General features: G+C 55.4%; 1 protein-coding gene and 1 non-coding gene across 2 annotated transcripts; both read right to left on the bottom strand.

The window, feature by feature from the left end:
* Positions 1 to 3,477: 3,477 nt before the first annotated feature.
* Positions 3,478 to 3,585, bottom strand: LOC113244208 (U6 spliceosomal RNA). Its single transcript, XR_003312317.1, has one exon. It is a non-coding gene; the product is annotated as a U6 spliceosomal RNA (small nuclear RNA).
* Positions 3,586 to 9,860: 6,275 nt separating this feature from the next.
* SART1 (spliceosome associated factor 1, recruiter of U4/U6.U5 tri-snRNP) lies at positions 9,861 to 24,893 on the bottom strand. The gene is made up of 20 exons (XM_026483169.4): positions 24,513 to 24,893; positions 22,614 to 22,671; positions 22,175 to 22,230; positions 21,516 to 21,642; positions 21,284 to 21,389; positions 20,944 to 21,021; positions 20,724 to 20,823; positions 20,491 to 20,633; positions 20,204 to 20,410; positions 18,973 to 19,097; positions 18,758 to 18,891; positions 18,516 to 18,658; positions 12,280 to 12,453; positions 11,977 to 12,087; positions 11,573 to 11,660; positions 11,147 to 11,237; positions 10,895 to 11,030; positions 10,256 to 10,345; positions 10,026 to 10,147; positions 9,861 to 9,945 (listed from the first exon to the last, which is right to left on the bottom strand). Exons 1-20 carry the CDS (start codon positions 24,823 to 24,825, stop codon positions 9,927 to 9,929), a joined length of 2,421 nt encoding a protein of 806 aa, XP_026338954.2. The 5' UTR covers positions 24,826 to 24,893; the 3' UTR covers positions 9,861 to 9,926.
* Positions 24,894 to 25,144: the final 251 nt, after the last annotated feature.

Here is a 25,144-nt window from a genome sequence, read left to right as displayed (position 1 = left end):
GGAAAGAGCCCAGATGTCCATTGACAGATGAATGAATAAAGAAGACATGGTGTATGTGTACACACACACACACACACACACACACATACACACACACACACACACACACACACACACACACACGCACAGGAATATTACCCAGCCAGTAAAAAGAATGAAATCTTGCCATTTACAACAACGTGGATGGAACTAGAGGGTGTTATGCTAAACAAAATAAGTCAGTCAGAGAAAGACAAATACCATATGATGTCACTTATGTGGAATTTAAGAAACAAAATAGATGGGACACCTGGGTGGCTCAGTTGGTTAAGCAGCTGCCTTCAGCTCAGATCATGATCCCAGGGTCCTGGGATCAAGTCCCGCATCAGGCTCCCTGCTGAGCAAGGAGCCTGTTTCTCCCTCTGCCTCCCATTCCCCCAGTTGTGCTTTCCCTCTCTCTCTCTCTCTCTCTCTCTGACGAAAAAAAAAATAAAATCTTAAAAAAAAAAAGAAACAAAATAGATGAACATAGGGAAGCGAAGGAAAAATAAGATGAAAATTGAGAGGGAGGCGAACTGTAAGAGATGCTGAACTCTAGGAAACAAACAGGTTGCTGGAGGGGTGGGGGTGGGGGGATGGAGTAACTGGGTGATGGACATTAAGGAGGGCACGTGATGTCATGAGCACTGGGTGTTATATGCAACTGATGAATCACTAAATTCTACCTATGAAATTTAAAAATTCAAAAATTTAAAAATTTAATTAAAAATTTTTTTAAATAAAAAAAAGGAGGTCCCTCTCCCCAATGCTTGTGGGCATCACCCAATCTATTGAGGGCCTGAAGAGAAAAGAAGGGGGAGGAAGGGTGAATTTGCTCTCTGAGCTGGGACACCCATCTTCTCCTGCCTGGGATGTCGGCTCTCCTCAGGCCTTCGGACCTGGACGGGGGCTTACCACCAGGTCCCCCTGGTTCTTTGGCTTCAGACGTGGACTGATTACACCGCGGGCTTTCCTGGGCCTCTAGCTTGCAGATAGCACACTGGGGGCCTTTTCAGCCTCCATAATCATGTGAGCCAATTCCTGTAACAAAACTCCTCATACCTGTGTGTCTACCCCGTTGGTTCTGTTTCTCTGAGGAAGCCTCACTAATACACTCACGGAATCTCAGGAGGGTCAGAGAACCAGTCTCCGAGGCTCCACAGCCAGGAGAAACACCAGTTTGAAGCTTCTGGTGGCCTCAGCTGGGGAAGGGCTGCTTCTGGAGGCATCTCGCTGGGCTGGCCCAGGACCTCAGCATCCACACCCCACCTCTCTCTCCTCTGGAAGGTCAGTAAATGTCAGCACTTGCGTTCAGCGTCATTGCCTCTAGTTTTCTTAGGGCTTTTATCTGAAAGAGGTGATGTATTTTTATCAGATATAACGGATGTAATTACATGGTTTTCTTTTTTTTTTTTTTTAAGATTTTTATTTATTTATTTGACAGAGATAGAGACAGCCAGCGAGAGAGGGAACACAAGCAGGGGAAGTGGGAGAGGAAGAAGCAGGCTCATAGCGGAGGAGCCTGATGTGGGGCTCAATCCCAGAACGCCGGGATCACGCCCTGAGCCAAAGGCAGATGCTTAATCGCTGTGCCACCCAGGCGCCCCATATGGTTTTCTTATTTAATTGTGTGTGAGTGATGAATTATGTCAGTAGATTCTCCATGGCGCATCACCCTTACACTTCTAGAATAAACCTCATGCTGCATTATTCTTTTGTACTCTGCTGGATTTGATTTAATTTGTTTGTTTTTTAAGTCGTCTCCACACCCAGCATGGAGCCCAATGTGGGGCTTGAACTGAGATCAAGACCTGAGCTGGGATCAAGAGTCAGACGCTTAACTGACTGAGCCACCCAGGTGCCCTGATTTGTTTGTGGTTTTTTTTTTTAAGATTTTATTTATTTATTTGACAGAGAGAGAGAGACAGCCAGCGGGAGAGGGAGCACAGGCAGGGGGAGTGGGAGAGGAAGAAGCAGGCTCCCAGCGGAGGAGCCTGATGTGGGGCTCGATCCCAGGACTTCAGGATCACGCTCTTAGCTGAAGGCAGCCGCTTAACGACTGAGCCACCCAGGCGCCCCTGATTTGGTATTTTATTTAGAGGGCTTGCATCTATATTATTTATAAGCAAGATTCATTTTTGCAGTATCTTTATCGGATTTGGCCATTACCATTTTATGAACAACATAAAGCATGTTAGAGTACTTACCATCTTTCTCTCGGATCTGGAATAGTGTAAATAGCGTTTGAGATGGAACCATCCGGGTCTGGTGCCTTTTTTGATAGTTCAAAGAATAACCACAACAAAGATTTACATTGTGTTTAATTTTTTTTTAAAGATTTTATTTATTTGCGAGAGAGAGAGCATGAGTGAGTGAGAGGAACAGAGAGAGAGGGAGAAGCAGACTCCCCACTGAGCAGGGAGCCTGACGTGGGGCTCAGTCCCAGGACCTTGGGATCATGATCAGAGCAGAAGGCAGATGCTTAACTGACTGAGCCACCCAGGCGCCCCTACGTTGTTTAGATTTGGAAAACTAATAGTGGCTCTTTGTTTGAAGCAACTGCAGGAGGAAGACAGCAGGTTACAGGCCTGGGAAATGAGAGAGCAAGGTAAGTGAGTTCTTACTAGTTCCTTATACCTCAAGTGAATGGAAGTTTATGGACTTCCCTCAGTTCTCACCAAATTGAAACATTTGGACATTTTGGTTACTTATGTAATTATTGAAAACAATGCGTGACATATCTTAGCATGAACTTTTTATTTATTCATAAGAGAAAAAGATAAACTTCCCGGGATCTAAGAACCAGCTTATAAGATAATACAATGAGCAATAGGAATTAAAAAAAAAAGATTTTATTTATTTATTTGACAGAGAGAGAGAGACAGCCAGCGAGAGAGGGAACACAAGCAGGGGGAGTGGGAGAGGAAGAAGCAGGCTCCCAGCGGAGGAGCCTGATGCGGGGCTCAATCCCAGGACCCTGGGATCATGCCCTGAGCCAAAGGCAGACGTTTAACGACTGAGCCATCCAGGTGCCCCAGAATTTTTTTAGCTTTAACAAATTTAGTTAGTGAAGCAATTTACAATCTTATAAAAGGGGCCAAAATTTCTTTGATTTTTTTTTTTTTGCTTTTTCTTAACGAGGGGCCTTATATTTTTTCTGTCTTCACCAACTTTAATCATCTTTCTAATCTCTTATTTGGTAATGAATCTATTCATGAACTTGAATTTCAGGGTCAATCTTGGTATTTTACATTATCCTAGGAAGTTATTAATTTCCTCTGAATTTTCCAGCCGGTTGTCCTACTTTTTCTCAAAACCTTCTCTCCCGTGATTACCTTGATTTCTTCTGGATCTGTGATAATGTACCAGAGCCCGGCCTCTTTCTCAAGCCTATATATCTTTAAGGTTTGGGTTTTTTTTTTTTTACTGTAAATGTTTTATTTAATCATTTTTGTTTACAAAAATATGGAACACTTCACCAGTTTGCTGTGTCGTCCTTGCATAGGAGCTCGGCTCATCTTCTCTGCATCCTCCCAGTTTTAGTATATGTGCTGCTGAAGCGAACACTTTAAGTTTTTCTTCCTTTCTTTCTTTCTTTTAAGATTTATTTGTTAATTTGGGCAGAGGGAGAGGGAGAGAGAGAGTCTCAAGCAGACTCTGCACTGAGTGCGGAGCCCAATGTGGGGCTCGATCTCACGACCCTGAGATCACAGCCCAAGCGGAAACCGAGAATCAGTCGCTCAGCCAACTGTGCCACCCAGGCACCTGCACTTCAAGTTTCTTATTGAAGAATATTCATCCAATACAGTACAAAAATAGTAAGTACACAGCTCAATATATTCCCACAACGTGAGCGAACAGGCCTGTATCCAGCAGCCAGATGAAGAAAGAACTCATGCCCGGCCCGGCTCCCCTAGTTGCCCCTCCCTGCTCCTTTTCAGTCTCTGCGCCCAGAAACAACATGCTGACTTCTAATAGCATAAATTCCTTTCCTGTTTTTGTAGTAATGGAAGCAATGCGTACAATTTTATATCTGGCTTCTTCTGTGCTGGGTCTATGAGCGTCCTCCATGGTTTTCATTCCATCACATGAATATCCACCATTTACTTACCCATTCTAGGGCTGACGGACACTTGGGCCGTTTCCAGTTTGGGATGGTTATAAATAGTGCTGTTCTGAACATTCTTGTTCATGGTCTTGGCTGAACATACGTACATTTTTCTGTTGCTAAGCCAACATATTTTTACTCTCTCTTTTTAAACAAACTTTTGTAATAGGAATTTTCAAACATCCTCAAAAGTAGACGGAATGGAATAGGGGAACTCCCTAGAACCCATCACCCAGCTTCAATAACCATCATCTTGGGAGCCCTGCCTCATAGATCCCCACTCCCCATATTTTCCTTTTCTTTCTCTCTCTCTTTTTTTAAAGATTTTATTTATTTATTTATTTGACAGAGAGAGAGAGAGAGCGAGCACAAGCAGGGGGAGCAGCAGGCAGAGGGAGGGGGAGAAGTAGGCTCCCCGCAAGGCAGGGAGCTTGACCTGGGACTCAAGCCCAGAACCCAGAGATCATGACCTAAGCCGAAGGTAGACACTTAACCGACTGAGCCACCCAGGCACCCCTTTTCTGTCTTTATTTTTCAATGTTGGGGGAACTTAAAGCAAATTCCGGATCTCATCCCATCCTCCTGTTATATACACTTTAATACACATATGATATGCATAATATATGTACGTGTATATTACAAGTCTCTCTAGCAGATAAGGATTTTTTATCTTAACGTAACCGTCATGCCTGCACCATATTCAACAACATTCATAGTTGCTTGATTTTCTCATCCAATAGTCTGTGTTCAGATTGCTCTGAAAATCTTAAATATGTTTCTCCAATCCTGTTTGCGTGAGGGTCCAAACAGGGTCGACACCGTGCATTCCTGTGGATGTCTCTGTGTCTCTTTCATCCGCTGCAGTCCCTTCTCATCTTTTCTCGTGCCTTTTATTTTTGGAGAAATGAGTTCACTTGCCTGCGGACCACCCACGCCTGATCTGGCTGACGGCATCCTAGTGGTGACGTCTTGTGCGCGCTGCCGCTGCCCGTGTTTCGTGTAGAGGGCTAGGCACACTTAGAAGCACTGATTTTGGAAGGAATGCTTCACAGATGACGTCACATCAGGAGGCGGGTTCTGCTTTTCATGATGTGAAAACTGACTCGTGGGTTCAGGAGTTGTTGGCAAGATGCATCAGTGATTAAGTTCCCTACCAACCTTCACGTGATGGTTTTAGCAGCTGTTGGTTGATCACGTTCACCCACATTCTTCATTAACGAGGCATTGCAAAATGGTGATTTTTCTAATTAGATCGTTAGTTCTGGATTCTTGGCTGGAATTTTTTTTTAAAGATTTTATTTATTTATTTGACAGAGACAGCCAGCGAGAGAGGGAACACAAGCAGGGGGAGTGGGAGAGGAAGAAGCAGGCTCCCAGCGGAGAAGCCTCATGTGGGGCTCGATCCCAGAACACTGGGGTTATGCCCTGATCCGAAGGCAGATGCTTAACGACTGAGCCACCCAGGCACCCCTGGAATTTTTCTAAAATGAAAAGCTTTTCATTATCAGCTATTTGGTGACCCTGAAATATAATCAAGTACAGGAGAGGCAAGAAAAGTCTTGACTTTTTTTTCTTTTTTTTAGTCCAGATTTCTTCCATGTCTCCACTCAATTTTTTCTTCCATTATTTTAGACAAGATAAGATTATTTGTATATATTAATATCCCCCCACCTTTGCTCACTCAAAAGTTCAGAGATCTGTCTGGCTTTAGCAGTCTTGATTCTTCAAGCTTTTGCGTTAGAATTTTACAAGGAACATGTACTCCTTTGTACAGAAAACAACTGGACTCTAAAATATATAACTATTAAGAGGATGTCTTCTGAGACTGAAAGCCTGTAGGTGGAGCAAAGCCAGAGCCCTGTGTGTGCTTGGGTGGGGAGGTGGGGTCGGGGCGGCCTAGAGGGGGTCGTCAGAGGAGCAGTGGGTGCTGCGGCCGGAGCCCAGTGAGGAGGGTGTCCCTGCCCATCAGAGTGGGGGCAAGACCTGAGCAGCCGGCGCAGGCATCATGGGGGCAGAGGGAGTCTGAGCGCAGTGAGGGGGTATCATGGGGGTGGAGTGAGGAAGGCATCCGCGCCAGGGGCACGGGTGGCATCCATGGCCCAGCCAGAAGCGCTGCAAAATGGGTGAAGTGGGGAGAAGAGGGTGACAGCAGTGACAGGAGACGATATACATCCTGGAAATTGATCCAAGAAGTCAGTATCTTGAGGAGAAAGGGAGGCAAGCTCCTTATTATCAGAGAAGGGAGTTAAATGTGAAAAGAAGAAACGTAGAATGAGCCCCGCGGTGTTGGACAGGAATTGGAGCTCTCGGTGTAACCGTTTTCAATACACCCAAGTATAGAGAAATGAATCCAGATGGAAATGTCATATGTTTGTTTCCTAGCTCCGCCACTGCGAGGACTCGAGAGCGGGGACACCCCCGTAGCAGTGAGCATGCACAACATCCAGATCTTGGGTTTTAATGCTGCCTTCGCTAAAAGGAACCGGGTGCTTTGGGGAAATGGCCGATCCCAGAATGAGGGCAGAGCAACTACAGCCGGGCCTGGTGCACTTGCTTTACCAGAAAGTAAGGACGGGCTTAAAGAAGGATGGACAGACACATCAAAAGGACACCAAAGCCAGCTTCCAGGGGCTCCCGCTGGCAAAACTTGGGAAATCTGAGGTGGGAGCTTTTTTCTCCATCCCGGAGCCGAGGAGGCGGGCTTGGCGGGGTTAGGGAACACACCCACGAGCGCATAAATGATGAGTGATGGAGGGGGGGGGGGGGGAGACCTGGCCCAGTGACCAAGGAGAGAAAGGGAATTTGAATGTTCCTCCTGCTGCCACACCCCCCCTCCTCTGGGAAACAGTCCTCTCTGGGCCCTTGACCTTGAAACCCAGAGGCTTGGCAGCCCAGAGCCAGCCTCTCGCTCTGCTCCGTCAGCTTTCGGCCACCTGAGCCAAGCCCTTCCTGAGGATGCCAGCTGGTACAGGTGGCGCAAGGAGCCCAGCTCCGGCCGCAGTCGTGGGCTTGGCACTGAGGGGCACCAAGAATGGCACCTCAGGGACAGAACAGGTAAGAATTCTGCCCACCAGCCTGCGCTCTGAGGGCCATCCAGAGGAGCACGTTTTTCCCGTTGCACCGGGAGAGCTGGGTTAGCCCCCAGGATATGAAGTGGGGTGAAGGCTTCTACGTTCAGCCAGCCCCCTCTAGAAGGGGGCAGGGAGAAAGTAGGGATCCTGCTGGATCCGGAAGGGGGCAGGTTCTGGTCCTGTGGGCTTGGCAGCCCTTTCCCCACAATGGGGGAAACAGAACAGGCCGTGAACTGCCAGGTGGAGCCACAGGCTAAGTACGGCCACTGGGACTTGACCTCCCAGGTCGGGAGACTGGGGAGAGTGCCCGCACGGCCCAGACACAGCAAGACCGCTCGAGCAAGGACGGGAACCATCCTGCCCCCGTTCAGTGCCCAGCTCAAGCCCGCTTTGGCCACTTGGCCTCCGTGCTGGGCCTCCTTGAGAACTGAGCTGAGCAGGGAGTGGAGAAGGGGTCCTGGGCGGCCCCTGGGTCTTCTTAGTGAGGGTGCCGTGTGCGCCGGTGGCGGAGAAGGAAGATGCTTGGCAAGGGGATGAACGGGCTTCTGTAAGTTAAGGCAGGGCTCTCTGGAGCCCTTCTGAGGGGCCAGGCGCCATGTGGAGGGGCACTGGCTAGACCCTTTCCAGTCCTGTTCACGTCGAGCGTTGCCCTAGCTCCGAGTCTGCCCAACCCATCAGACCCCCGGGGCCCAGGCCGGCTGTTGGCTCTGCTCCTTCTCCTCGGGCCGCAGCTGATGCTAACTAGGTGTTGAAGTAACAGAAGGATGAACGTCAACTGTGCTTTACACCAGCCCTGGAAGCCCAAGATCATGTCCCCTGTTTTGCAAGGAACACGGAGACTCAGTGGTAAGTTGCCCGGGGTCAAACAGCTCGTCCATGGAAGAGCAGCCCTGATGGTTCCTGCCCCAGCTGCATGGCCCCCCGCCCCGGCTAAGAGCTCACTGACCTCAGCCCCAGCCTCCATGGCAGAAGTACTGCCCCCGCTGGCAAGGGTCTGGGCAAGTATTGCTGGTGGGGCCCCACACTGAGCTGCAGAGCTGGGACGCACCCTTTCCCCGGGTTCTGCCCACCCTCTGGGCTCAGGCCTCAAAGGATTTGGTGGTCCAGTCCTCGGCCCCTCCTACCCCTCGGGGGCCGAGCTGACTCCTTGCTGCCTCCTGGGCCCAGCCAGGTGGGTGGACACAGCCTGGGACGTGGCCAGTGTGTGTCAGCGCACAGAAGGGACCAGCAGCCGGTGTGAGGAGAGGATGCAGGCAGACAGCACCAACTCGGGGGCTTCCTGGAGGTGGCCCGAGTGTCACTGGAAGCCCTTCCTAGTCCCTGGTTCACCTTTTACTGTGTATTCAGTTACCAGGGTCAGAGTTTGGTGGCATCTTAGGCTAAACCGGATCAGCGTGACCCTGGTCCACTGTCACTCCCGACAAAGCCTTGTTTCCGGCTCTGACAGCGGTGACAACCTCCCCAGGGACGCCTGCCTGCAGAGGGTGAGGCAGAGCTACGGCACGGCCAGGGCGGGAGCCGCACCAGGGACAGACCGCGCACCCCACCACTGAGCCTCACGAGCTTCCGGGAGGACGGCGCAGAGTCCGGAGCGCCGCCCCCAGCCCAGTGCTCCACGCCTGCGGACACCTCCCCGAGGGACGGGAGAAGCAGCCAAGGCGAAAATTAAATCAGAGTGAGACCTCACATGAGGGAGACAAGGAGCTCAAGAAAGCGTGATGGGACCGCTTGCTGGCTTGTCATGCAACCGTCACTACGAGCCATCCGCCAGGACAACTGTTGTCCTTGCCCGTATTTATTCCAGGAGAACTTAAACCATCCTTCCCTTCTACTTAGTGTTTGCTTTCATTCAACACAAATCTGTGAACCTGGCACGCACCTGGGCCTCGGCAGGGGCAGGACACCGGTTCTGACACCCACAGGAGCCACTGGTCGCCCTGCCCTCAATTCGGGGCTCCAGTGTGTCCCTGGGCAGCACGCGCCAGCGTCCTTCAGAGCCCACCTCCCTGGGTAACGGCACGCGGGACAAGCCTCCACGCAGACCAAGGCGGTACGGAGCGTGGGGTGGCACCTCCACGTAGTCCTGGGCCCCCGGGAAGTGACCTGCATAGCAACGGAGGCTGGGAGAGACCAGCGTGAGCGAGGCGCTAAAAACACCTCCCCTTCTCACCTGAAAGCCAGCCGGGCCTAGAATAACATGTGACCTTTGACAACCGCCAAGACCCGTACAACGAAGCCAGGGGTGGTGAGGGCAAGGGGCTGAGAAAATAAACCACCTGGCTTCTTCAGCCGGCTGGGGCCCAGGGTGGGGGCGGAGGCCGGCCTAGAGGATCTGGACGGTTTTCTCCCTCCTCTCTTACTTATCTGTGTCATCGGATGGCCGGGTCATACCGAGCAGACACCAGACTCGAAGCCACCTCTGAGGGGTCTGGCTCGCCTCTAAATTCCAGGTGGATGAATGAACGAACGAACGAACGAACTTCAATGGAACAGACATGTTTGGAGTGTACAAACGGCAGAATTACGGCTCAGAGAGGTCTGGTGACTTGCCTGAGGTCACACAGCAGCCAGGGCCCGCCTGAGGGCAGCGCGTGGCTGCTCCCCCCAGCGCCGCCTGCCCCTCCTCCCGGGTCTAACCCCGGAATCTGACCATGACGAAGGAGGAAAAAATAAGGAGGGAACTTTATTTACTATTAAAGTCGGAGAGGGCATCAGAAGGGAGATCCGCTTCACTTGGTGATGGTGTTCCTGCAGAGAGAAGAGGGGCATGAGGCTGTCCACCGGCACCGGCCTTCCCACCCCGTCAGCCCCCGCGCCGCCCCACTCACGCGTTCATGCTCTTGCCGCTGCCGCTGAGCACGATGTACGGCGTCTTCTGGGCCTTCTGCTTCTCCTGGAGCAGAGCCACTGTGCCCAGGGGCGTGTCGCTGGAGCTCATCTTCTTCAAGAGCTGCAGGAGGAGGGCCAGTCAGCACAGGGCAGGCGCGGAACCCAGGCCACCAGCCACCCCAGAACCTGCAGGTGCGGAAGCCACCCCACGTCTCCGGGGGCCACCCACCGCCTCCTCGTCCAGCTTCTTCATCCGCCGCTCCGTCTTCATCTTGCCCGAGCCTTTCCCGTGGAAGCGGTGGGACAGCTGCCGGAAAGCCTGGGGACACGGGTGGGAATGGTGTTAGAGCTGCCTGTGCCCAGAGGGCAGGGAAGGGGTGGGGACTCACCCGACCCGTGTGGGGCTGAGGGGTGGTGGGAAGGGGCTGGGAGAAGGGCCGCGACCTTGGTACCCTCTGGAGGCTCCCCAGAGTTGGGGAGACGGGTTCTGGGGCTGGATGTGCTGTGATGGGGTCACTCGGGATCCTGAGTGGGACCGGTGCATGGAGGCTGAGGCGGCCAGTGGGCTGGGGCTGGGGGGGTAGCACACCCGGGGGGAGGGTGCTGGAAGCATGTGGGGCAGGGGCACAGGACAGCGAGCACGAGTCAGCCCATGGCCTGGATGCCACCCCCCAAGAAAGGAGGCCCCGCGGGTAGGTCAAGCCACTGAGGGGGCTGGTGAGCAAAGGAACCAGGACTGTGATGGGGCCCGCTGGGCCCACCAGAGATGGAAACTGGGGCACTGAGGGCCCCACGGTGCAGCACCGCCTCATCTGGGAAGGGTAGGGGCCCCACCTCTCCGTGACTCAATCACCCCAGCCCCGCTCACCTCCTTGGGTGTGAGTTTCCGGCCCGTCTCATCCACGTACTCGATCTTCACGTCGGGTTTGTAGCCGTCCTTCTCCTTGAAGTCCTGGGTGAATCCTCGATACTCCTCCCGCCGGCTATACTTGTCGTCGATGGCCCTGGGCCGAGAGAGGGGTCCTAAGAGCCAGCCGCTGCCCGCGGTGCGCCTGGGGTTCCCGGCAGCCTTCCCGGCCGGCGCCACCCCATAACCCTCTGCCCGCCCCGCCGCACTCACATCTTGTCCTCGATGCAGTACACGGCCGATGGCAGGGACTTGTTGGGCGCCTTCACCCGGGCCACCTTCTGCACTGTGGTCTCCAGCAGCCCTGGGGACAGGCGGCGGTCAGACTCCAGGCTGCTGCCCTCCACGGGGTCCTCACGCCGGGCCCTCTCCGCACCACGGCCTGACCGCTTCAACTGCCCCGATTCTCCCCAGCCACACCGAGACTGAAGGGTGAGTGGTGCGTCATGGGGGTAAGCGGCAAAACCCTCAAAATGGGGTGACGCAGAGCAGAAAGGCCAGATGCTGCTAGGACTGCCCCAGGATAGGGTGCAGAAGAGCAGCTCTCGGCCCGGGGAACGAGAGGAGAGGCGGAGGCAGCAGGGGGAGCAGAGGACGCCGTGCCAGCACCCCGCCCCTCCGAGGCTCACAGCCCCTCACCTTTGTTCTGACACAGCAGCAGGGCAGCTGCCAGCCCTCTGTTCACGATGGGCTCCTCGTCCAGGATGGTGGTGGATGAGGCAGAGAACTGGGGGGCAGCACGCGGGGAGAAAGGTGGTAAGTGGGCCGCACGGGCTCTTCTCACCCCCTTACCCCCCTCGCCCCCAGCACACACAACTGTGGTCCTTCCCGTGACCGGGCGCTGGGCCAGATGCCTCGCCATGACACTGAGCTCTGCAGACCCCGTCACAGAGCAGGACAGCGGGGCTCTGAGGCCACGAGCCCCTTGCTCTAGCAAGGAAGGCCAGAGCTGGGCCGGGGGCCCGGGGGGCGGCCTCAACCCCATCAGCTGCGCTCTCCTGCTCTTCCGCCTCCGGCCCCCGCCTCGCCCCCGCGCCCCTCACATCCTGCTGCTGCTTCTCCTCGTCCAAGTTGACTGTGCTCCAGCCGATGTTCTCCTCCCCGTCAGACTCCGAACCGCCGTTAGCCGAGCGCTCCTCGTCTCGTTCGAAGTCCTGGGGGTCAGACAGCAGGGTCAGCCCAGGGAGCCCCAGCCCCCCAGCCAGCCTAACCCACTGGAGCACCAAGGCTTGTTAGAGTTACGGAGAACCTGACCAGGACCTGACTGGCAGGGGGGACCCGAACCAACAGCAGAGGGGAGTAGGGGAGGGGCGGGGAGGGGAGAGGCAGGCTCCGCAGGGACCCACCATGAGCTCCTCCTGCTCCTCCCGGTTGCCGGCCAGCCCGTAGGTGGGGATCTCGCCCAAGGTGCGGCAGAACTCCGATGTGGCATTGAACACGATGGCCCCCTTCCGCTCTGGATCCTCGTCCTCCTCCCAGCCCCGCTGGCGAGATTCCAGCTTCTTCACGATCTCCACCACCTGGGGGAGGGAGCAGCTGTGGGCAAACCCAGAAGTTTCTGGGGAGGTGCCATTGAGACCCAGAAACCCCGAATCCTCCCCGATGGCAGTAAGACAAGCCCTCTGACTGTCTGCAGAAGGCCTCGTCTGGTCTCTGCTTCCTCCCTGACTCCCAGTCCGCTCTCCACTCTGCTCCAAAGCCATCAATGGCTTCCTTCTGCCATTTAAATTAATATCCAAATTCTACATGGCCCTTCTCCCACGCCCCACAGCCCCACGTCTTCCCCGGGACCAGAGCATACCGCACCACTGCCACCCTCCCTTCACCCCACAAACCCGTTTTAGGACTCAACATAAACACCGCTTCTTCCAGAACCCTTCCCTGAGGCCAGAGGGCGGAAAGATGCCCTGTGCAACTCCCACATGCTTCCAGCACCCACCACCCGTTCACCCCTTCTGCCTCGCTCCTCCCTCGGGCCACCCTCCTGCCCGGCACGGCTCCCCTCACCTCTCTGCTCCTGACACCACTGACAGTCCCCGCTGTCCCCTCTACTGCGTCATTCCCATAAGCACGCAGGATTGCCTAGGATCTCCGCTCCCTCCCCCTTCCCCCCCCTGCTTTCCCCTGACAGCAAGCTCCTCAGGGAAGTTTCCAGCCACCATATCCACTCAACGCCCCTTCCATGTTATTACACTCCATTTATTTTTTTAGTGAATGGCATCATAAACATAAAAGGCTTCTATTTAACACGTGCATGTTTTTAAAAACAGTAACCACCACACACACACACCCAGGCACCCATCGCCCGGTCTGAGAAACACTATTAATACTCTCCCAAGCCTGAGTATCTCCTCGCCCCTTATTTGTGGTCACGATTCACTGGCTTTTCTTTAGTTTTTCCACATGAGGACCTATCCACCAACAGGGTATTATTTTGTTGTGCATTTTTAAAAGATTATATAATCTGAATCTGATTCCCCTACGATTTGCTTTGTATTTTAAAACTCATCTTGACCTGAGTGGCTGTACTTCCTAGCTTTTCACTACAGAATCACGTTCCATGACGCGAACGTATCTTCATCTGGCTCCCCCGCGCACCGCGGAGGGGCCTTCTCTGTTAGCACAAATAATGCAAATACAACCTATCAGATGCTCGTCTCCTGAAGCACGCGGGCAAACGTTTCTGGGGTACACGTGCAGGAGTGGGGGTGCTAGGCCGAAGGGCACACACACTTGCCTCTACAATAACACTTCACCGCCTTCCCGATCTCATCAGACTCCCCTCCATTCCCGCAAAGCGTGTGTAAGAATTCTGGCTGCTCCAAATCCCGACACTTGATACTGTCCGACTTTGACATTTTTGCCAAATGACGTGGGTATGACCTGGTCCGTCATTGTTTTAGTCTGCCGTTCGGGCCTCACTGAGCGTTGTTTTTGTTTTGAGAGAGAGAGAGCGCGCACGACCAGGGGGCAGAGCAGAGGGAGAGAGGATCTCAAGCAGACTCCACGCCCAGCACGGAGCCCGACACGGGGCTCCATCTCACGACACCGAGATCATGACCTGAGCCACACAGGCGCCCCCCCTTGGGGATTTTACTGACCATTTTTCTTTCCACTTCTGTGAACTGCCCGCTGAGGTCTTCTGCCTATTTTTCTGTTTTGCCAATTTTTGTCGTTTGCATATTCCTGGCACCAACCCATTGATGGTTATATCCACATGGGCAAATACCTTCTCCTTACGGTACCTCTTCAAAAAAACTGAAGTTCTTAATTTCTAAATAGTTAAATTAGGTTTTTTCCTCGTGGTTTATGCTTTACATTTATATCTTAAAAAACCTTTCTCTTGAAATGATCCAGTCACCCAAAAACAAAAAAACAAAAACAAAAACAAAAAACCCTCTGTGACTCCCCTTATAGGCAGTCCCTAGAGTAGTCAAAATCACAGGGACAGAAAGTAGGCCGGTGGCAGCAGGGGTGGGGGGAGGGAAGTCAGTGTCTAACGGGGACAGAGTTTCAGCTTTACGAGATGAGAAGAGCTGTGGGGTGGATGGTGGGGCTGGCTGCACCATGTGAGCAGATTTAACAGTTCAGGGGAACTGGACACTTGAAAATGGTGAAGATGGTAAATTTGATGTTCTATGTATTTTAATGCAATTTACAAAAGAAAAAAATCTTTCTCTGCCACAAAGTCACAAACATCATTTCCTTAACCTTGTTCTAGAATGTTAATTTTTTAAAGTTCTTTCCTTTTTTTTTTTTGTAAAGATTTTATTTATTTGACAGAGACACAGAGACACGGCTGGAGAGGGAACACAAGCAGGGGGAGTAGGAGAGGAAGAAGCAGCTCCCAGCAGATCAGGGAGCCTGATGCGGGGCTCGATCCCAGGACGCTGGAATCATGACCTGAGCCAAAGGCAGATGCTTAACGACTGAGCCACCCAGGCGCCCCACACTTTTAAGTTCTTAATCTATCTGTAAGTAAATCGTGTGTGAGGTACAAACCCAATTTCACTTTTTTCCAAATAGGTAAGTGACCGTCCAGACAGCACCTGCTGAACCGAGCGCCCTTTCCCGCTGGCACAGCAGCTGTCCTACTCAGGAGTCTGTTCCTGGGCACTCTACTCGGCCTCCGTCCTGTCAGTCCGTCCTTACGCCACTATTTCACCACCTCAATTACCACAATGACATAAAGTCATATCTGTCAGAGCAAAGGCTACCACTTTATTATTGAAAGCATCTTGGCTTTTTTTTTGCCCTTTGATCTTCCAAGTAAATTTAAGAACGAGCTTTCCAGGTTCCACAAAAATCCTTTTGGGAATTTTTACTGGAATTGCATTTAATCTACCAATTAATGTAAGCAGATGAACATCTTTACGCTACTGAGTCCTAACCACGAACATGGCTGTTATGAACTGAATTGTGTCCTCCGAAAATTTGTATGTTTGAAATCCTGCCCCCAGTGTGACTGTATTTGGAGACAGGGCCTTTAAGGAGATGATTAAGGTCAAAGAAGGTCATAAGGGCAGGGCTCTAATCCAGTAGGTTGGTGTTCGCCTAAGAGAAAGGGACACGATGGACGCACCCAGGCCATGAGAGAACACAGCAAGATGGTGGCCACCTACACGCCTCAGAAGAAACCAAACCTACCAGCACCTTGATCTGTAACTTCCAGACTCCAGAACTTTGAGAAACAAATCTCTGTTGCTGAAGCCACCCAGTCTGCGGCATTCTGTCATGGTGGCCCCAGCTGCCTAACACAACAGTCTCTTTATGTATTCTTCACTGTCTTTCAAAGACGGACTCCAATTTCCCCACATAGATCTTGCACATCGTGTATTCCTTTTATTTGGTTGCAATCCAGCTTGCTGCTTCTCCGTTTTGCTTTCTGTTGCTTATCCACATTACTTCCCTGTCTACACTGCCTTCACAAACGCTATCTTTTTTAATATTGTACTTTCCATCTCTCGCAGCATATGGAAACACAACCGGCTCTCATCTGGTGATCTTGTATTACCAGCGACCCTGCTGAAGCCTGCGTGGCCTGGCCCTCATTTCCCACCACCCCACGGAGGCCACCTTACACAAGAGCATCAGTGACCGTCACGCTGCCCAATCCAAAGGTCGATGCTCATTCCCAAGACCCAAATTCTCTGGGACATCTGTCGCGGATGCTTCCTCGCAAGAGCCTCTTGTCACGGGACCGCCAGGACGACACCCTGTCCTCTGCCGTCCTCACTCACTCTCCTTCTCCAGCTCCTCTCCTCTATCCACACTCACCGTCCTGGGGACTCCAGCGATCCTATGGCTTTGACTCCCGTCTACACGCTTCCTGACTTCCGCATTTGTAACTCCAGTCTCAGCCTCTCCCTTAAAGTTCAGGATCTCGCATCCCACTGCCTGTTCAGTATGAATCACCGCTAACGAAAAGGCAGCTTGGGCTTAACCCAAACCGAACGCTTTGTTATCTGCTCCAAACCTGTTCCGGCCCCAGCTCTTCCCGGGAACGGCCCTACCTGTTCCCTAACTCAGCCGACGGCCAGCTGTCCAACTCGGGATTCCCGGCGGTCAGCCGTACTTCCCGTACCCGCTCACGAGCTCGCACGCAATCCACCGACAAACGCTGCTGCTGCTCCCCTCAAAACGCATTCCAGGCGTGGCCGCCGCCTCCTGCCTCCATGGCCAGCGGCGCAGTCGACCATCACTTCAACTGGGCGACGACAGCCTCCGGTCGTCTTCCTCTACCCGCGGAACGTACCGCAACAGCAAGGATCTACCTGGCGCCGCCTGTGACCGTCTCCTTCCCCGTCGCTCTCCCTGCGGCTCCCGCCACCGCCGCCACGCAGGCCGCAGCCAACCTCCCGAGCAAGTCCGGTGGCTCCTGCCTCAGGGCGTCGGGAGCCGGGCGCTCCCTCAGCTTGGAACTGCGCCCTGGGATGCTGCCGAGGCTCACTTCCCCTGGCTCTCGACGGTCACGTCCTCGGGGAGGCCCACCGTGACCGGCAGACCTAAAATGGGGGCACTCCTTCACGCCCCACCCCTCCACCGCCTTGCCTTTTCCTGTTTCTGCTCCCGGGGTCCTCCCAGCGGATGCTGCTTTTGTCTTGCACGTCCCCTCAGTAGAACAGAAGTTCCACGGGGACAGACGTCCGCGCTCTCGGCTCCGGCCCCGTGTCCCTGACCCTCTTTACGGCGGCGGCGGACACCGCCCGGCCCAACACCTGCTCTTCCGAGTCAAGATTTAGCGGCTTGCAGCCGAGCCGCTCACCCTGCGATCGGGCCGCTTTCCCGCGACGGCAGAGCAGCCGAGCGACTGCGGCCGAGACCGCAAGCCCAACGCCACCAGCATCCGTGCAGGCCGCCCGCGGCCGCCGCCGCCGAGGGCCTGTCCCGAGTCGCCGCCCTGGCTTCCTCATCGCCTTGGTCTCGCTGACTCCACGGTACCAAACGGGACCGTATCCCAGCAGTCAGAAGACGCCCTACCCCGCCGGGGCTCTCGGCTTCTGTGACGCCCCCCTGCCGGCGCTGTCATCTGCCTCGGGGCCTGCTGCTTCTCCGATGCCTCTGCACGAGCCCCCACAGCTCAGCCCCCCAGGCCGCGCGCAGGGTCCCTGCTCCAGCCTCTCCCCACCCCCCCCCCCAGGCGGGAGGCATGGGGTGAAAAGCATGGACTTTGGAGTCAGGCTGTTCAAACCCCAGCTCTGCCACTTACAGCCATGGAACCCTGGCCCCACCTGCCCGAGGCCTCTGTGCCTCAGTTTCCTCCTCTACAAAACGCAGGTAACAGAACCTTCCTCACAGGGAGCTGCCGTGAACATGGAGCGGACACACAAGGCATGCGGGCAGGGCCCGGCCCAGGCTGGCGCTGAGCAATGCTCGCGGCCACAACGCTCCCCTGGCCTCTGCTCAGCTCACACCGCCAGGCCCTTGAGTGTTCTAGGCCATTCCTCCCAGGACACCCTCCGGCTGGCTGGTTAAGTGCCGGGTCTGCCCGCCCACCTCCGCCCCGCATCTCTGCGAGTGTTGCTCCTCGGTGTTATTTCAGTCTCAAATGCCGCCCCCTGCAAGGTCTCCCCTGAACAGCGGACGCAGGTCGCCAGCCCTCCAGCCATCTGCTCGGCCATCCCACCGCCAGTCTGCCCAGCCCCAGGCGCTACCAGAAGCGCAGTGTGCGCATGTGTATACCCGTTCACTGCTGCCCCGCTCACTGCCGTCCTGCCCCCCCCCCTCCCACCGGCCGCAGCTAGAGAGGCAGCTCTACAAGCAGGGGCCCCTCGCTGTCCTGCTCACCAAGGACTCCCCGCCCCCGGGACAATGCCTGACTCGCAGCAGGCGTGCAACACGCAGCCACAGAAGGGAAGACGGGGAAGGCTCCAACCCTAAAACGTCTTAGAGCAAAAACACTGCTCGAGCTTGAAGAAATCTGCTCACGACATCACATTAAACAAGGAAGCCCACCCAACCTGGAACACGGGTGCCGTGCTCCTGAGGACAGGTCACCACAGACGCGCCGGTCCCCGCAGGCCCTGGCCCTGCAGAGGCCAGCGCACGCCCGCCCCGCACGCAGCCGCTGGGGCCGCCTCACCTTCTCGCCGCTGTCCCGCAGCTGCTGGAGCTGTTGCAGCTGCCGCAGGCGGCGCCCCTTCTCCAGCTGCTTCTGCAGCTCCAGCTCCGCCTCGTCCTCCTCCAGCACCTCTGGGGACCCGGACTGGGCAGCTCCACCCTCCTCTGGAGGAAACACAGGAGACCCCTGCTCGGATCATCTCCTTGCCCCGGGGCGCTCGGCCCTGCCTTTGCCGCCCACCCTCGGCTGGCCGGGCCCCTCACCGTCATCGCTGATGTCCATGTTCTCCACGCGGGTGTCATCTGACTGCGGGGGCTGAGGCGCCGGCTCCTTCTCCTCCTCCTCCGGGGCCTCCTCATCCACCTCAGGCACTCGGCGCCGACCCCGGCCCCGCAGTCTGTGGGAAGAGGCCTCTTCAGTGAGCGTGGGCCCCTGGGCCAGTCCAGCCCCCGGACCGCAACCCTGTTCCCAAGCCTACCTAGAACCGAAGTCCCCATCCTGAGTCTGGTCTCCAAGAGGCAGCAAGTCATCGGCCCGCACTACCACCTCCTTCTCTTTCTTGCGGATCTTCTTCACCCTCCGTTTGGTCTTTTTAAAGGTCACCTGAGGACAGGAGAGGAGAGATGAGACCTGAAACAGGAAAGGTGGGCAGCCACGAGCCCACAGGAATGAGTGCTTTAAAAAAAAATTGTTTTTTTATTAGAGGGTTCGGGGAGGGAGGGAGGACGAGAGAGAGGATCTTCAGCAGGCTCCAGGCAGGGCTCCATCCCACGACCCTGAGATCATGACCTGAGCTGAAACCAAGAGTCCGGAGGCTTAACTGACTGAGCCCCCCCCAGGCACCCCAAGAATTAACGCTTCTTTTGCATTCCCCCACGCCAGCCACTGGCCTAAGCACTTCACACATACACACAATGTGTGAGGTAGGTGCGATTTTTTTTTTTTTTAAGATTTTATTTGTTTGTCAGCGAGACAGAGAAAGCGCACAAGCAGGGGGAGCGGCAGGCAGAGGGACAGGGAGAAGCAGGCTCCCCACTGAGCAAGGAGCCCAATGCGGGACTCGATCCCAGGACCCTGGGATCATGACTCGAGCCAAAGGCAGACGCTTCACCGATTGAGCCACCCAGGCGCCCCTGGTAGGTGTGATCTCATCCCGTGCGGAAAATCAAGGCACAGAGATGCTAAGTTCCGTGCACAAGGCCACCCAGTTCGTCAACGGGAGAGCCAGAATTGGGGACCGTATTCTTGTGGCTGCAGAGTCCTGCTCCTGATCACACAGCAAAGCCAGCTGTTCAGTCACACGTCTACCCCTGTGCTTGCGACCATCCCAAACCCAACTCCACACACAGCCGGAAAACTACCACTTGCTCACACCGTCACTAATCCTCGCCCCGGCCCTCAAGGGATGGCTCCTGCCATTCCCATTTCAACTGGGGGCCCTCAGGCTCACAGTCACATGACTCACCCAAGGCACAAGCTGGCTACGTCGCAGAGCTCAAACACGAACTCAGAACCATCTGTCCCGGCAGTCCCTGTCCCGTCTACACTCACCGTTTCCCCGCAGCACCTCCCCAGGGCTGCCATACACCGCTGACCCATGAGGGCCAAGGCCCCCCCTCCCCGCTCTTCCTCCACAGCCGCCCCAGGCAGCACACAACCCCAGAGGGGAGGGAGGGATCCCCGCCCCAATTACAAGGTGCGCGGCTCACCATCTCCTCTGGCGTGAGGTACTCAGAGGCCAGCCGGGGCCCTGCTGTGCTCAGGGACTGAGCCTGCAGCCGCAACTTGGCCCGGATCTCCTCCAGCTCCCGCTCCCGCAGGCCGTCAGCGGCGCCACCCTGCTCCAAGCGGAACGAGTGCGGCCGCTCGCCCTCGAGCTCCTCATCATACTTGGACAGGATAGAGCGGGGTTTTTGCTGCAAGACAAGATGGACGGGTTGGGACCTAGCCTGGCTCCTGAAAAGCCACAGAGCCCCCATCTCGCTGCCGGGCCTGCCTGTGCCAAGTCATCCACGCTCTCATCCTCTGCATAGGGCAGGTAGTCAGGCTTCTTTTTCCGGAGCTCTACGTTCTTCTCTGCCCGCTCTTTATCCACGAGGTTCACATTCACCAGCACGTCCTCCTCCTCCTGCAGCACACCTGCGGACAGGGCAGGGGCAGTGGCCCTTCACACTTGCCCTTGACGCAGCAGCGCCTATGCCCCCCCCACAGCGCCGGGGCTCAACCCACCTTTGTCCTTGAGGGTGAGGATCACAGTCTCCCCTTCTCGGAAGGAATCAATAGCATGTTCCACGGTGAGGCCCTGTAGGTCCCGGGCACTGTACAGGTCCTACCAGGGAGGGGGAATGTCCAGCCAAGTGAGGAGCTCTGACTCACCCAGCCCTGGGATCCCAGCACCAAGGACAGCAGTGCTCCCCACCCCCTGCCCCCAGCCCCGCTGCAGCCTCACCTGCCGCCTCTGCCCAAACTCCTCCTCCACCAAAGTGCTGACCCCAAACTCTTGGTCCATCTCCTCCAGCAGTTTGGCCTATGGAATGGGAGGGGGGTGACCTATGACCTCAGGCCATTTAACATCACTGGAAGACATGTGCGACTTCACCAGGTGGGAGTGCAAAAAACGGCAGGCCTCGTGGGCCAGCTGCTAGGAATCCAGAGCAGACACCACTGACCACGGGCCTCCAACCTCTCTGAGCCCAGTCATCTCCCAAGGACAAGTCCCCAGCCTCGCCAGCCAGTCAGGTTACCAGAGGCACTGAGCGACCACCCCCCCCAGCTGCCCAGGCGCTCACCCTCTTCTCTGCCAAGTCCTTCTCCTTCTGAAGCTGCCGGCTCCTCTCGATCCAGGCTGCCGTGTCATCCAGCCAGGGGTCATCCTCCCCCAGCGTCTTTATCTTTCTGAAGAGAGAAGAAAGTGGCCTTCTGGGGAGCCCCACTCCTGCTCCCCGCACCCGACTCAAGAGCTCCTTGGCAGCCTCCTTAGGTCCTTCCTTCCCTTGCCCACCCTGGCTGGGACCCCCTCACCCCAGTTTTTGGTTCAGGAGGCGCTTTTCTTTGGCGGCTGCCAGCTTCTCCCGTAGCTCCTCTCGCTGTCTCAAGGCCATGGGGTTGATGACATCGGCTGCCACGGGCTCCTCCTTGGTGCCCGCCTCTGGAAGGGGGGCCCAGACGTGAGGCCATGCCTGCCCATGGCTGGTGGGGAGAGGAGGGAGCCACTCACCCTGCCCCCTTCCAGCTCAGGGGGCCAGAAGGGGCCAGGAAGGGGGGGGGGCTAATCCTTCACCTCCCTCCTCCCACTTCAGCCCCACACTTCCATGTCACCCCACACAGCATGATGGCATCCTCCACACCTTACAACACTCCCCCCATCACGCTTTAAGAAACAAACCAGCCCGACGGCTGCACAGCCCAGACCAGTGCAGCACCAGTGCATGCATCTCAGCCTGGCTGACGCGGCCTCACAGCTACAGCAAGCACACGGTGCTCGCCGTTTGAATTTAAAGAATAAGCCTATTCCCAACCCCCCATCACGACCATAAGGAGAGGCCTTGTGCCCGTCAACAAGTACGTACACGCGCACACACACGGCCACTAAATGGTGCTGAACCTGTGCCATAACCCCACCCTCTTCAGGGACCCCTTCCGATGGTCTCCCTCACCCCAGTCCTCAGCCCCACACTCACCCTTCTTGACGGCATTGACCTCCAAGGGTTTCAGCCCCAACTTTGCCCGGAGTTTACTGAGGACAAGAGATACAAGTGTTAAGAGCTGTCGATGAAATACGGACATCAAAGACATTTCTGGACCAATAGAGGGTGAAAACAGGATGGAACCGGGAGGTCCTAGGGTCCCAAAAGCAGGGACTGACCCAGGCAGCCTAGAACATTGGGATGGACACGGGCCACCAAATCAAGGAACACAGGAGCTAGGCCTGGCCTGCCCCTAACCAGGAGAAGGCCATCTTTCCTCTCGGGTCGTATCATCCTCTTCTGTAACTCAAATGGTTATACAGCACTACCAATTCCAATTAGAATGCTTTAGTGGGTGAAAGGCCCCCCAAGAAGCTGTCCCAAAAGCCCTCTCAGAAGATAAAAGCAGAAACATAAGGCAGCCAGGACTTACTTGGTCTCCTCGATGCTGAGCGACGAGGCATCTGCTGGGCTAGCTTTGGAGCTGGCGGCTGGAAGAAGAAGCATGCCTCAGGAGCTGACCAAAGGGCCAACCAGCCACATCTCTGGCTCTAGCTGCAGGGACCCCCTCACCAGCACCTGGGCCTTACTGAGACACCCGAAAACAGAGGTCTTCCTCCACCCCCTGGGCTCCTTCTACTTCAGTCCCAGTCTCTTGAGACCCGGACTCTCTACATAACCTTCCTTTCCTGACCCAAAAGGTCCAACCTCGCTGCATCCTTCACCTCTGCCCCCGCTCCACTTCTGTACCCTGTTTTCAGCCTGCACCGCCCTCCTGGGCCTAACTCTGATCGACAAGATCCTATCCAAATGCAGAGACCAAATGCCCCCTCCATCTTCAAGTCCTGTTTAATGACTGATCAGAATGAACTGCTCTTCCCTGAACTCCACAATCCCGTCACTCACTTCCGAGTCTGCTTCTCCCCACAGGTCAGGGACCGTGTTAGCAGCATGACTGCGTCCTCTGTGCAGTTCACCCAGTCAAGAAATACACTTATTGGTCCCCGATTTGTGATGGATGTTGAGAACATCGAGATAAAGAAGCATTTCAGACCTCTACCTCTACCCACCTCACCATCAGCAAATAACTTCACGGAACACCACAGACAGAAGCTGGACACCATCAGATGGATGGTGTCCCCCACCCAGCTGCCACCACCTGTTCATCCTCCCTGCCTCCCCACCCCACAACCTACCTCCTCCCCTATATCTCACCTGGACCCTGGATCCCAACCTCTCCAGGCTCTCTCCAAGGTCACCAGCCTCCTTATTTCTAAATCCAATGGAGTCGCTTCAGCTCAGATTTCCTTTGTTTTCTATGGCACGTGACACCGTTGATTACTCCTTCTAGATCTCTGTTCCCACAGACCCCACGATACAAGATTCTACGGTTTTCCTGCCTTCCTGGATATTGTACCAAGCACTTTTATAGCATCTTGCTCCACCTACTACTAAAACGCTGCTGCTTCTTACGTTCTCCTGTCCACTCCTCACTCTCTTGGTGGGCGTCCCTTGCCACCTAAATACTCATGACTTCCAAACTGCTCTATCCAGCCCAAACCCTGCACATCAAATGCAATGCTCTCCAAAACTGAACTCTCTCCCCTCAGAAGTCTGCTTCTCTCCCAAAGTCCTCAATTTCAATAGACAAAACCACCACCCACCCGGTTGCTCAAACAAGATTCAAGGAGCCATCCTCATTTCCTTCTTCCCACCCTCATCCAAGTGTCAAGCTCTCTTAATTCCTCCTTCAAAACAGTCCTTCAACCTGTTCAGGTCTCTCCATCCTACTGCTACTGCCTCAGTGCAGGCCACCATCAGCCCTCACCTGACCTCCAGTCTTGACTACTCTTGAGCCACTTCTCAATACAGTGATTTTTGCAAAATATGATCAACTCGTTCCTCAGCTCAAATCCATGGCTCCCCACCACCCTCAAGACAAAATTCAAATTCCTATAGGGTCCTTTGTGTTCGGACCTGTTTCATAGCTCTGCAATGAACCCTACACGATTTGCCCAATACCAGGTTTCTTCTTGGTTCTGCACAGGCTAGTACAACTTCATTCATTCATTCACTCAACTTTTATTGAAGCCCCGTGATGTGCCAATTTTGAGAACACAGAAAATCTCTGCTCTCGCGGGACTTAGTAAAGGAAGACAACCTTTAATCCCAGATAACTGTAATAAGGCTCTTTAATAAGGGCTGGCGAAGACAGCATCGGGGTGCCTCGGCCCCGGAGCCCCAGAGCGCTCGCACCGCCCCCCCAGGCCAGCCCGCCGGCTCTAGGACCCCCGGCCCGCCCCGCCCCCCCAGGCCTCGCCCCGCCCCTCACCGGCCTCGTAGCCGTCATCTCGCTTCTCCCGCTTCACGCGCCGCTCAGAGGGCTCTGCCTGGCTGCGCTCCCGCCCGTGCGCGCCGCTGCGGGCCTCGGCTTCGGCCCCGCGCCGCCCGCCGCCGCGCTCGCCCCCACGCTCCCGGCTCCGCTTCCGACGTTCGCCGCCGCTGCTGCCGCCGCCGCCGCTCCGGTGCTTGTGTTTTTTGTGCTCTCGGTGCCGCGGCGGCTGCTCGGTGGCGCCTCCGGTGCTGGCCGCCGCCGTCGTCCCGGCCGCCTCCTTCTCCCCGCGGTGCTTCTTTGACGACCCCATGGTGGTACGTCCGCCCCGAGCCCGGCCGCCGCCGAGCCCCGACGACGCAAAATGGGAACACTTCCGGGTCGCCCGGCAGCCGCTGTCGTGTTGCCGGAAACCAAGAGTGGCTGCTTCCGTCGTTCGCCTCGGAACCGGCCCCAAAGGTTCATGGGAAGGCCGAGATCGGCGCCCAACTGCGCATTTGCCGTCTGGGTGGCCGTCTTGAAGCTGGCAGTGTGACTGCGCATGCGCTCCTGTGGGTGTGTGGAAGCAGTGTAGGGGTTAGAGGTCTCTGAATTATAAGCCCTTTAAGCCAGCAACCTGGGAGCTGGAAGAA

This window comes from Ursus arctos, unplaced genomic scaffold, assembly GCF_023065955.2.
Source record: "Ursus arctos isolate Adak ecotype North America unplaced genomic scaffold, UrsArc2.0 scaffold_23, whole genome shotgun sequence".
Lineage (NCBI taxonomy): Eukaryota > Metazoa > Chordata > Mammalia > Carnivora > Ursidae > Ursus > Ursus arctos.
Note: the sequence above shows the minus strand (reverse complement) of the source record. Positions and strands in the feature narration are given on the sequence as shown.

Coding starts and splice junctions, on each gene's coding strand:
- SART1 (XM_026483169.4), bottom strand. CDS start 24,825: ATGGGGTCGTCAAAGAAGCACCGCGGGGAGAAGGAGGCGGCCGGGACG. Junction 22,231..22,613: donor CTCAGCATCGAGGAGACCAA/GTAAGTCCTGGC, acceptor TCTTGTCCTCAG/TAAACTCCGGGCAAAGTTGG. Junction 12,088..12,279: donor AGGAGCAGGAGGAGCTCATG/GTGGGTCCCTGC, acceptor TCTGACCCCCAG/GACTTCGAACGAGACGAGGA.